Here is a 13,310-nt window from a genome sequence, read left to right as displayed (position 1 = left end):
TGGCAGTGGTGTTGGTAGGTGGGTAATAATTGTGCTCTATCACTTTGAAAATACACATTCCTGCTTTCACCTGTGAACTGTTACTTCATGCGAAATGTGGCTAATAAATTGTGTTACACTTTTTTTGAACAAAACAATTCCTTTGCAGTAACTATTGGAATTTTGCCCAAAAAACCAACACATATTGCACACATTAACGTGCACACACAAGTTGTAATAAGCAGAGAAAGAGTGTTGTCCAGTGAAATCTTTTGCTGGGCATGCCTTTGGCACAATTATGTCTGAAGAGTGTGGTTTTTGCAGAACTGCATTGTGGGGAAAACTCTGTTTAGCTCTGTATTCTTTGTGTTTGGGAGGAAGTTGTTAGATAATAGTCAGGGAACAAAAGACCTCTCACCATAAATGCTACATACTGTATAATTGCATATACACATTCCTCCTGTGACCGATATACATATATGACAGTTTGTAGGTGGGTATATTGTACAGATATCAGGGCAAGCTCAGGACACACTGGATGATGTGACTGGGGAGGAGGAGGTATGATTTTGCCTTGTTTACAACCCATTGTCCAACCTCACGGTTAAACCTGATCTCACCTAGAATTGCTTAATGAGTTTCCTTTACTCCTGAGAATCATGTAGGGTTTTGAAGTAAAAGAGGATTTAAAAAATTCTGTCAATATAAAGCAGGGTTCTTCAACTCTGGACCTCGATTCCAAATCCAGGCCGTGTTTTCAGTTCTCCCAGGTAGTTGTTTAATAATTACTGATTCTGATTGGTCAGAGGCTTCACACCTGACTGACAGGTAAAGGAAGGCTGGAAAACCAGCAGTGCTCGGACCTCGAGCACCGTGACTTGAATAACCCTGATATAAAGGAATGTTTCCTGATCCCAAGTTTCCTGCTATCCGTGATGGTACTCGTATAAAGAGAACACAATTCCTTCTCTGGTAAGTAGTAGCATTTGATTTTACCTGTTGTCTTCAGTGTAATTTATAGGTTAGGGTTATGGATTATGATGAATGATGCTTAACTGAGTTTCCTCTTATAGTATGTTTCAGGTGGCAGGGGCTACAACAGATTTGTAACCTCCTGAGACCCCACCCATTCATTTATGTCCATTGTAGTGGACATTTTATTTTTGCATCTATCTTTTCACTTATGTTAGGAAACATATTTATTCCTGTTGTACACTAAAGAGGACATGCTGTGAAATTTAAAAATAAAAATAAATGTGAAAAAATCTAAATTGTAAGTCTTATTTCCTCCAAAGACATATAACCTAAAATTGAAGGACACTTTTTCCCTTGGGTCTCAGGAGGATAAAGAGTAATCATATTGTCAGAATCACCCAGGCTGTTAATCCAAGGTAGTTTAGAGCTTTTCTGTCTACTTACATATTTTGCTTGGTTCCAGAAGGTCATGAGAATGAATGTTGTGGAATCGTATTACCAGTGAGCCCTAGAGCAAGGCCTGAAACTAGCTGACCCTGGGCTGTGATCTCAAGAGTTTGTTGATGTATGTTACCTTGACCTCTCCATATCTTGTCTCACCCAGCTAGTTTCCATGTATTTATTTCTCATGCATTTCTCCACACAAATGTGTCTTTCAGTCCTTAGTTTGCAATTTTGAAGAACAAAATTGATGTGAAGAAAGTCTAGAGACTTGGATTGCACACTGGAATCCATTCATGAAAAGCAATACTTCCACTCGCTGTTACTCATTTGGCATTGTCATGCAATGTTGTCTTTTAGACTTGTTTTGCATAGTTGATTAGTACGGTTAATTTTATTTCACAGAAATTATGGATATTATCCCAAGAATGTGGTCTAAGGTTGGTCCTTAACTCAGGAGAGCACATCTGGAGTTAATCCACACCTCATCATTCAGCTCAGGAAACTGATGAATTTTGAGTAGTTTGCTATTCATTGACATGTTTAGGCACTTTGTGGGAAGTCTATGTTTTGGGGAACAATTTACCCATAAGAATTCATTAATTTAGTTTTAATATGCTAATACACTTTTTGTTTGACCAATGTTTGGAAATTTTTATAAAGGGAAAGAGTGGGGTTACTCACTTATGCTATTCCTTATACTATTCCTGTGCTGGTCATGGGATTTGAACCAGTGACCATATTCTTGCAGGCACAGTGCCCTCTGTCCTGGTTAGGCTGTGCTTCTTTGGGGTTCTTAAATGCATTCATAAATATCCATTAATTAAAAACCCAGCCACAGGATTGGCCAGCTCATGTGCACAACATCCTCACCTATAGAGCCATACACTGCACCCATTGGATTATATACACCTTTCGATTTCTTATAGGCTTTAACTAAAAAAAAAAAAAAAAAAGCTTACCACAGGACTCAAACCAACAACTTTCTGATAACAGGCACAACACTCTAAACCACAAAGAGCTACAAACTGCCTCTGTGGGGCTGCAGGCTGCTTTCTAAGGGACATAAATCATTTAAAAACATTTAGCTATGTAGGATATAGTTTTTTAACCAGCAACCCTTTATTGTGGGCACAGTGCTCTATATGTATATTTTTTTAAAAAAAGGACTAGCCTCATGGTTTGAACTGGTGACCAGCTGACCAGGGTCCAATGGCCCAAACCCAGAGAAGAACACCCCTGCATTCACGGGGCTTAAGGAATCCCTCCACCAGCCACAGGACTTGAACCATGAACCTTCTGATCAGAAACATTCTATTCCAACTCACAGAACCACATACTGCTCACAAGCAGAGTGCTTTTGATGTCTCAAAGGATTTTAACTGAGGCCCAAAACCTGTCTGATGAACGAGAGGAATGTATGGTATGAATTAAACATTCACCAGGCTGTCACAGAATTTGATGCGTTTGGGGCAAATTCATATCCATGCTCCTGTGGTTGTTAATGGCACAGCTACAGGACAGGTTTCCTAAGGGTGCGAGCTGGTGCTGTAGGCCTGCTCTTGGGAGGAATCACATAGGGAGGAGAGTCTCATGAAACTTAAGGCATTCAGATGAAGAAAATTTAATTGTATTCTTGTCATAAGGATCCACAGAGGAAAGACCATTTGTACAGAAAACTCAAGGTGAATAAAACCTTTTAAAATAAACAATTTTGATACTTCATGATGGAGAGGGCAAATGATATTATACTTATTCCTAAGGATGCTTTTCATGTGGGATTTACAAAAGTAAATGAAAGATGAAATACAAAAAGACAAAATTTAATAAAAGATTATACATCTCTAGAACGAAAACCACCCTCATCCTCCATTTTCACTATGATGGAGAAATGTACAATATTGCTAGGACATTTGCCAGGACAATTAGAATGGGGTCTGAAGGAGCTCCAGTGCACTGAGAATCACGCTATCCGGTCGCATCAACGAGAGGGACACTCAAGCAGGAGAGATAGGGTGAGGTCTCCTTGCTCCTGCCTTCCCCACACCACTTCAGAATTTCTTCCACTCTGAGTCGTCCGGGGGACTCACGTCTACTTTCCTCTTTCCCACGTCCATCCAGTTTGTGCTGAGAACAGTCCCACCGGACTCCATCTGCAAAAACCAGAACTTGGTCATGGGGCTCAGATTGTGAGTGTTAAGAGACATACCATAGATCCAAATGACATATGAGCCTTATTGAACAGCTAGTTTATTCAATAGCTGGAGACAAATGCTGCATTAAGCTGAGCCATCACAGATCAAGCCATGTGAAAAATGTGACCCACAGAGGGCATCAGAGCAGGGGACGGACATGGCACCATATCTACAGTAGTGGCCAAAGGTTTTTAGAATGACACAAGTATGGGTTTTCACAAAGTCTGCCTTCTTAGTTTTCATGATGTCATATACTCCAGAATGTTATGAAGAATGATCAGATGAATTGCAATTAATTGCAAAGTCCCTCTTTGCCATGAAAATGAACTTAATCCCAAAACACCAATTACCACTGCATTTTAGCCCTGCCACAAAAGGACCTGCTGACATAATTTTAGTGATTCTCCTGTTAACACAGGTGAGAGTATTTATGAGGACAAGGCTGGAGATCACTCTGTCATGCTGATTGAGTTAGAATAGCAGACTGGATGCTTTAAAAGGAGGGTGGTGCTTGAAATCATTGTTCTTGCTCTGTTAAACATGGTTACCTGCAAGGAAACATGTACAGTCTTCATTGCATTGCACAAAAAGGGCTTCACAGGCAAGGACATTGCTGCTAGTAAGATTGCACCTAAATCAACTACTTATTAGATCATCAAGAACTTCAAGGAGAGAGGTTCAATTGTTTGTGAGGAAGGCTTCAGGGCGCCCAAAAACGTCCAGCAAGCGCCAGGACTGTCTCCTAAATTCAGCAGCGGGATCGGAGCACCACCAGTGCAGAACTTGCTCAGGAATGGCAGCAGGAAAGTGTGAGTGCATCTGCATGCACAGGGAGGAGAAGGCTTTTGGAGGATGGCCTGGTGTCAAGAAGGGCAGCAAAGAAGCCACTTCTCTCCAAGAATAACTTCAAAGACAGACTGATATGCTGCAAAATGTGCAGGGATTGGACTGCTGAGGACAGCAGTAAAGTCATTTTCTCTGATGAACCCCCTTTCCGATTGTTTGGGGCATCCAGGAAAAAGATTGTATGGAGAAGAAAAGGTGAGAGCTACCATCAGTCCTGTGTCAAGCCAACAGTAAAGGATCCTGAGACCATTCATGTGTGGAGTTGCTTCTCAGCCAAGGGAGTGGACTCACTCACAATTTTGCCTAAGAACACAGCCATGAATAAAAAATGGTACCAAAACATCCACCGAGAACAATGTCTCCCAAACATCCTGTCCAAGAAGAGTTTGGTGACGAACAATGCCTTTTCCAGCATGATGGTTATCACCTTTGCCTTATGGCACGGTGCTCTAAGTTGGGAACAAAACATTGACATTTTGGGTCCATGGTCAGGAAACTCCCCAGACCTTAATCCCATTGAGAACTTGTGGTCAATCCTCAAGAGGTGGGTGGACAAATAAAAGCAACAAATTCTGACAAACTCCAAGCATTGATTAAGCAAGAATGGGCTGCCATCAGTCAGGATTTGGCCCAGAAGTTGATTGACAGCATGCCAGGGCGAATTGCAAAGGTCTTGAAAAAGAAGGGCCAACACTGCAAATATTGACTCTTTGCGTGAACTTAATGTAATTGTCAATAAAAGCCTTGACACTGTAAAAATGCGTGTAAGAATTCTTCAGTATCCCATAGAAACAACTGACAAAAAGATCTACAAGCAACAAATTTTGTGAAAACCAATACTTGTGTCATTCTCAAAACGTTTGGCCACAACAGTACTACAGCTCCGAAACAGAGGATGGATAAAGGCCTGATGGACCATCTTAATGCAGATGAAGGATGACATCTTAGAAAACAGCCAGACGTGGGGTCACCAGCACGGCTACTCTCACTCACAAAGGACTTGTTCATGGCGCGTTTTACTTCATCGGAACCATCAGAGTATATCTGTTGGAAGAGCTTGTTAAGGGCAGCATCCCCCTCCAGCTTCTCGTTCTTCTCCTCTTCCTTGATGTCCACCACCAGCTTGTCCCAGTTACGAGTATAGTGTGAAGACGATGGGTACTGGTCTAAAAGGGACAAAGAAGCTATCAATTAACTTGTCCAGTACTAACTTCACAGTTAGGGCTACAGTGTGAAGGGACCGTGTACTAGTGTAACAGGGATAAAATGTCTGATTTGTTCTGTCCACACAAAAATTTGCCGGAAAACTACATGAATGTCCCTCCAGACCAAGGTGGCTTCCCAGCACACTAACTTGGCATGAAGTGTTTCACGGTGGGCTGGCTGTCCTCCCCCTCCAGCTTCTCCCACCTGATCGCTTCAGTCTTCATCATCTTAATCTCCACCTGGGGAGGTGAGAGAAGTCCCCAGGTTATTGAGGTGATAGCCTTGCATGTGTGTGAGGAGCCGCTGAAGGTACCAGTTTTCCTACCCCATGCCGACCCATATAGGTAGGCGGCCAAACCGCAGGGAGCGGCAAGTCACAGGGCCTCAGTAGCCCATCTGACACGTCCATCTGATATCAGTGCACCACAAAGGTAAGCACTCCCAAAGGTACCTCACCCTCCAACCGATGCTAACAGGCAGGTTTGGACGACTCGGGTCACTGAAGAGTCAGAACACACAGAGCAAAATGACCATGTGGTTTGACTGGGTAGAAGCAATTATTATAACAACAGTGCTAATAAGACCCCAAAGTGACCGCAGGCTATACAATATTAATCTACCTCCCACTTCTGTAGATGCACTTAAAGCAAGGTGACAGGCATGACATATCCAGGAGGTCTTGATGACTTTGCCGCCAAAGCACTGGAGTTAAGAGAGCCTACTATGCCCTGGGGTGATCACAGAGCTGTCACCGTCACGGTCGTTACATTCAAACCCACCCTGCTGTGTCACATCACCCATGTTTTTAAGCCCCCTAAATAACACTTGACTTTCCTCATCCATGACGACTATGCAAGCTGCTAACCTGACAGTGGGGGGGCGTGAGAACATTACTCGAAAATCGTTTTGAAATGATTAGAATGGAAAAGGTTATATGCTGGGTTTTACTGCATGTCTAATAACTTAATAAAAAATAACCCATTAGAGCAACGCTGTCAGGCCAATTTACAAAGAGGGGCAAAAGACCTGCAGAGGCGTTAAGGTACTCGGGGGTTCCAATGGCAACAGGCAACACGAGAGCTACGCCTGCGTTCACAGGCGATGCGCTAATCAGCTTTCATATTCTCCTCGTCCCCTCAGGTGAAATGCAGCCATGTTGACGTCCCCCCTAAACACAGCTGAACACTGAGAGAGGCTCACAGAGGACAATCAAAGCAGATTTCAGTGCGTATGTGTTGGGGCGGGGGGGTCTCTCTGACTCCTGGAGGCCATGGAACAAACAGGGCTTTGTGAGAACCAGCACTCCCCTGCTAATGGAAGCCGTGGATACGGATCCCGCAGCAGAGAATGTGCACCTTTGTGGATGGGGGGTGTAAATCCCCCCCCCCCCCCCCCCCCCCCCACTAAGCTGTCCTTTTCTCTAGCGAGCATCAAAAACAGAACACCAGATGGCGGATTTTGCAGACTTACACAGGAAACACAGCGTGTTTATTGTAACGGGACTTGCAGGTAACAGGAGAATCAGCTCAAGCACTGACCTTCAGTGCTGATACCACCCTGAGTACTAGGTACAGCATCAAACACCCCAACACACCGCATTCTGCACAGGCCAAACTGCTCTCTTTTTACATGTGGGACACACTTCTCTCTACATCAGACTATACTCACATCCTCCGATGCCACAGCAGATGACATGCGGGCACTGAAATTCATGCCCCGCATTACTAACCAACAACCATAATAACTCGTTAACAGCAGCCTTGTAAGTTCTCACACGCAGCCTCAAAGCTTCATGGCTTCCGACAGATGAGAAATAAGAGGGTTCCCACGGACCTTTGTGGAGAGGACTTTGAAGCTGCTCTGTTGGGGATCCACGTCATGCAGGAGGATGAACTTCAGGCTGAAATCCTCCCCAGACGGCAGCTTCACCTCGGCACTCAGCTGCGGGTGAACAGAGTGGTTAACGGGACATCTGAAGTGTGACAAAATAAACTCAGTTATAGGACGAGTCCAGCTGATGGCTTAAGGCCATCTGAAAGAAAAATGACTGAGGGTGCAAAGTGGACTTCATAGCAAGAAGGCTGGAAGGTAATTAAAATGATTCCTCTAAAGCAACCAGCCGAATACACAGGTAAGCACGGTCGTCAGATCATGTCTGCGCCCCGCAACGTGAACAGAGCTCTCAAGGTCATACTGGAGACAGAAAAGCTGTTCTCAGAGAAAAACTTTTTTTTTTTTTTTTTAAATTCCAGGCTAGTGTACAGGTGGCAATGAGGGACCAGCCAGCAGGTGCTCTGCCCCCTAAGGTCAATGCCAGTGTACTATTGCTCGTGGGGATGGGGATGGGGGGGCGGGGGCTCGTCACTCTACTCCCTGCACAGTTGCCTATCACACCTGCATCAGCCCAGCGATGCTGTACATAAAAATGCCGTCCATATGGTGGTTTAGGCAGACGGAAGACTAAAATGCCCCACAGGCAGATCCCCCACATAAGCAAATTAATATTTTATCTCATCTCCATCTAATTTACACCAAATTATTATACAGTGCTCGAAATTTTAATTAATTTACAGAATAGATCAAAACAGTTTCTTACTTTGGATTTGGAAGCTTTTAATGATTCCCACTTAGTCCCTTCAAACATTTTGTTCTTTTAGCTTTCAATGTATACAGTACTATACCACAATAATAATATTATATAAATATAATAAATATATATAAAATAATAAATACTGCTAACAACACATATGAAATATGGTTTGCAGTGAGGAATCTCTTCACTGCCTCCCGCAGTGTGATGAATTGTATGGCCTAAGGAAAGTCAGCCTCTCATCACGTGCTGTGATCTCCAGGCTCAGCAGGCTAGCAAATGAGAGAGAACAGGAACCTACCGCTTTTTCTGAGAAGCTGACCCTGACGTCCTCCTTTTTGGCATTTTTCACCATGATTGTGACAATGACCTGAGATTCTGTCTGGTACCAGTCATGTCTAGGACAAAAAAAAAGCTCTCTGATGTTATTCCCTGGAAGAGACAAGTCATTTACTACACCCTCATACAAGGAGGATGCACAACCAATACACAAAAGTAAATGTCCATCTAAAAGTTTCTTTGTATCAAAATAAAAAGGCAAAGACCTTGTACATCATTACACAAGATGTAAATCTCCACCTTTATAAAATACAGGCACATTCAGAAGGCTTTGTTATAATCAGCCAGAAAATGAACAATTACAAATGAGCTGCAGTTACTGCATTAATATAATAACACAAGCAACAGGGGTGGAAGGTTTATTACGGTTAATTAATACCTTTCATATCTTTTTATAATGAACCCCCAGCTTACCAAGCAATGGCAGCAGTGCTGGGTGGAAATAAAACACCCACCATGTTCCAATCACTTATCACAGCATTATAATTTCTTAAAGGAAGTTAATATCATAAAAAGAGAAAGGAGTAAGTGTGGCAGCAGTGTAACATCTAAAGAGATCAGGGTAGGAATGTTTAAAACTGTGCAATGCAGTGAGAAGGCAAGGCTTAGACACCTACTTCACGTTAGCCGTTGCTGCTTGCTGCTAGAATCAGATAGGGGGGAAACATTCAGATGATTTCAATCAAAGATTTAAGTTAAGTATGTAAGATACATGGCACAGCTGGGTAGGCAAATTACTTGTAACGGACAAGGAACCTTTACAGATGAAACAGCTCCCTCATGTGGTGAACCATACGATACAGCAACAGTTCAATTTCCTCATTTATCATTGCCTGGAGCAACTTCTTTCGGCAAAACTCTCATTTCCATAGACTCAAATGTCTGGGGAAAATAGAAGCCTGGTCTCTTAACCAATGACACTTAGTAAAATAAGTATGAACCTCACCATGTTTGTTGTTCCATTGTGTTTTCCCACTGTAATGAAGAGAATATAGCAGCTGTGTTCCAATAAAATATTTAAAAAAAAACATCTAATTACGACTGTATTTCAAAATTACAAAGAACATTTTATAAACAGCATCCAGAAGAGAGAAAGGTATAAACTTAAAAGGTCAAATAGTTGAAAGAAAAAAAGAAAAAAAAAAGGGAAAAAACAAAGCTACCACAAAGCTACTGCGGAATCGATGAAAGTACTTCACAGCCATTTCAACAAAGCAAAGCCAATATCTTTTTCCCACAAGACTAACCGTTCACTGGTCTTTTAAAAGTAAACGGAAAGGGGCATTTAGCAGGAGGGGGTGGTGACAGGTTTATATAGCACTCTCCCAAGCCCCAAGGACCAGGAGATGTTGAGAAGATTCATGTTCATTCTCCTTACTGTCATTCCACCTGCCGATAATATTGCATTAAGCAGTTTCTACAGCAGCTAAACACATTACTGACACTAACAGCTAGATGCATGCCACTGTTATTTCTCAGCCTGCTCATTCAAACTGCATTATTAAGGAAGTGGGTAATATAGTTTCTCTAAGGACTTGGCTGAATTCATGATTTAAGGTGATGAACAAGCATTTCAGTAAGATGGAGCCAGAGCCAAAGCCAATGAACTCAGGCATATTCCTACTTACAGGTCATACTCTCCTCACACAGCTTGATCCATATCTCAAAGGATTTATCTGAATCTGTGTTGGGGGGAAAGAACATATAAAACCAGACACCACCTTACAGTCTACAATGTTAAATAAGAAGCTTGTCAACTTACCATCTAACTGCTGTCCTGCTACAAAGGCCTGGTGTGACAATTCGAAGTTATTCAAATAGTATTCTGCAATTCTACAGCATAAAAACAAAGAAAATTGCGATTACATAACACTAATGACATTAATATGTACATTTACTGTAGGGCTGGGCGATATATCGATATTATATCACAAAAGCGCAATAATCATCGCCCTGGTCAGATGACAGATGAAGCATTTGGCCGGAAGCCAGCTTTTCGGTGTTATACGGAGATTAATTTACGGCCATAATTTGGTAAGAAGATTAGTAGTATGGCTTAAATATTAATGAGATGCGTTTTGTGATACCCAAAACTTAGTAATCTGTATAAACTTTATGTTTCTTAAATTCGATTAGCAGTGCACACCACATAATAATGTTTTGGTTTACTACGGTTTAGTACAGTTTGGAAGAGCAGCCACGACATGTTTTAAAAGAGGAGATCTTGTGGATAAACAAGGTAAAAAGACGTCGACGGTGTGGTGGTACTTTTTGCAGTTCAAAGTTTGACACATTTATTAAACATAAAGATATGCCGTATTTATACTAATAATGACTTCTGGATGTCATACAAAGCCTCATTAATATTTTAGCCATACTACTAAACTGCTTAAATTGTGGGCATAAATAAATGTTCGTATAGCACCAAGATGGCGCATGGCCAAATGTTGTGCCAGTCATCTGAAGTCCTAGTGACTATTGCGCGTGCGCGATATAATATCGATATGATATCGCCCAGCCCTAATTTACTGTTTAGGGTAGCACATTTACTTGCTTTCATTTTGCAAAGCATTCGAAGCCAATACCAAGTATTCTGCAACTATGGAACACAAACATTCTGGACGTGCAGAGGAAGGCATCTTCTTCAGAAAAATGCTTTACGTAATATAATACATTAATTTTTATCTACCTACAATTTAGCCAGGGGCAGGTTAGGCTTCTGAGCCTGTGATCGGCAGGTCGCTGGGCTGAGGCTCAGCCTCCACAAATCTCCACTGGGTGCTTGAATAAAGCCCTTAACCTTCTCAAAATGCTTCAGGGGCACCAGATAAATGACTGACCCTGTGCTCGGGCCCCAGGCTTCAATCTCACCTTTACATATGTGTGTGTACGTCTCAAAGGAGAGCTAGATGGGATTCGTGAAAAGAAGCATTCCAATGAATCTGTACTTGGGCAAAAGGCAAATTAAGCTTCATCTATTTTTTTTTCCCCATTTTGTTTCAATAAGCACTTCTGCATTTGCAGTATTATCAACTTGCTGAGCGGAACTTGCCATAAATCTCTCCTGACACCTTATATCTGAGACAAGCAACATAATGCCAGGCCTAACCATTTGTTAAGCAAAAATATCCAGCACCGTCTGCATATACAGAAAATAACCCAATGACAGTGGAAAAACAGCGCACAAGGTTTACATGGAACAGTTATGTACACACCCTCTTCTCATGAAAGCAAGGGCGAAATCGGGCTTCAGCTCCAGGGCTTTCTTGACATCCTCCACGGCCTCTACGTGAGTAAATAAATCAGCGTTGAAATGTGTGGCGATGCTAAACACAGGACCGATGCCGGTTTTAGACCTGGTTATTTCCATACAGAAACTGCCATCAATGGTAAAATGACTAACTTCATTCAGGCGCCCCATGAGAGCAGTGCATCAGTAAACATTACAGTCTCAAGACAGTCTGCTTACCGCTGTAGTTTTTCAGTAAGATGTAGGCATAGGCCCGCTGGCAGAGCCATTCCGCGTTGCTGCTCGTCTCCTCCAAAGCCTTGTTCAGATCCTGCATGGCAGAGTAAACCGAAACGGTCGGTGTTTACGAACCAGCGTCAGCATGCCGCCATAAGGCGGGATACTCACGGGTTGCTGCTACACACAGGCCGAGGTCCTGACGTTTCAAACATACGGAGCTCGTATAAATCAGACATTAAATGAAATTTTAGAAACCCAAAGAGCAGGTCGTTAGGAAATCTCGACAGCTAGGAAGATAGTACGCGAGCTACATAGCGGACCACTTACGCCACTGAACCAGAGAGCTATTTACCCGAAGGTTGTGGATTTTCACCCAGTTGCCTAGCAAGTTAAACAGAATCTGCCTTTAAACTCGTCCTCATATAAGCATATTTCTGTAGTTAATTAACCAGTCTGAGTCACAGTACCTCAAGAGCCTTCTTGGGATCTTCGTCTATGACGCTTTCCGGAAAGTTCCTGAAAACAGAGAAAAAAAACATTGGGGAAAAGCTTAACACAGAGGCCGGATAATGCAAATACGCCAAAGGTTTTTTGTTAGATTATCAGCGAGTTACCCACTAACCGTCCGCTTGCCATTAGAGCCACTCGCCACTTGTCGTTTAGAAAGTTCTGGATGACAGTCGCGGAGACGTCATGACTGTCAAGTAGACCGTGGAAGAAAATGCAGACTTCCTCAGCGCCGACAAACTCGGCAACAAAACTGCAACACCACCTCGTGGCTCGGAGAGGTACCGCGAAATACAAGAGACGTCAACAAATATTCTAGGTGCCACATGTTTTATTGGCCCTGTGCATTTAGTATACTGCACTGCTTATTAGTGAAGGGTCATGAGGGACCTGAAGTCTACCCCAAGCAGCATAAGGCAAAAGGCTGGGGTCTATACATATAGAATTCTTTAATTGGGCAACTTGGCCTAATTACTGTACATTTATTTGGCTTGTGGGAGGTAAATGAAGTACCCAGCAAAACCCCCACAACATAGGGAGAAATGCAAATCACGCACACACATGTATACAGGATTCAACCACCCCACCCCCACACTCTGGAGGTGAAAGGCAACAATGCTATTACTGCCTTTATGGGAATAATCAACATTTACTGAATGTTATTAATCATCCTAATACTCAAAGATGCATCACTATTTCCTATGTCATATCTCACAATGAAAGTTCCTTTGGGACTTCAACCAGTTCAGTAATGTTTAGTGAA

At 42.5% G+C, this 13,310-nt stretch overlaps 1 protein-coding gene across 2 annotated transcripts; it reads right to left on the bottom strand.

Moving 5' to 3' along the window:
• Positions 1–3,003: 3,003 nt before the first annotated feature.
• On the bottom strand, positions 3,004–12,804 carry sugt1 (SGT1 homolog, MIS12 kinetochore complex assembly cochaperone). Of its 2 annotated transcripts, none has more exons than XM_023834771.2 (13): positions 12,663–12,804; positions 12,508–12,556; positions 12,041–12,131; positions 11,787–11,856; positions 10,334–10,404; positions 10,200–10,253; positions 9,518–9,546; positions 9,189–9,214; positions 8,534–8,630; positions 7,476–7,583; positions 5,791–5,881; positions 5,430–5,602; positions 3,004–3,548 (listed from the first exon to the last, which is right to left on the bottom strand). In XM_023834771.2, the coding sequence occupies exons 1-13, from the start codon at positions 12,674–12,676 to the stop codon at positions 3,447–3,449; spliced, it is 975 nt and encodes a 324-aa protein (XP_023690539.1). In that variant the 5' UTR covers positions 12,677–12,804; the 3' UTR covers positions 3,004–3,446. The 2 variants fall into 2 exon arrangements, with proteins under 2 accessions (XP_023690539.1, XP_023690540.1); XM_023834772.2 differs by having other exon boundaries at positions 9,189–9,211.
• Between the last annotated feature and the right edge of the window lie 506 nt (positions 12,805–13,310).

This window comes from Paramormyrops kingsleyae, chromosome 1, assembly GCF_048594095.1.
Source record: "Paramormyrops kingsleyae isolate MSU_618 chromosome 1, PKINGS_0.4, whole genome shotgun sequence".
In the NCBI taxonomy this organism is placed as follows: Eukaryota; Metazoa; Chordata; class Actinopteri; order Osteoglossiformes; family Mormyridae; genus Paramormyrops; species Paramormyrops kingsleyae.
The sequence above is the reverse complement of the archived record's forward strand: the minus strand, read 5'-3'. Positions and strand labels throughout refer to the sequence as shown.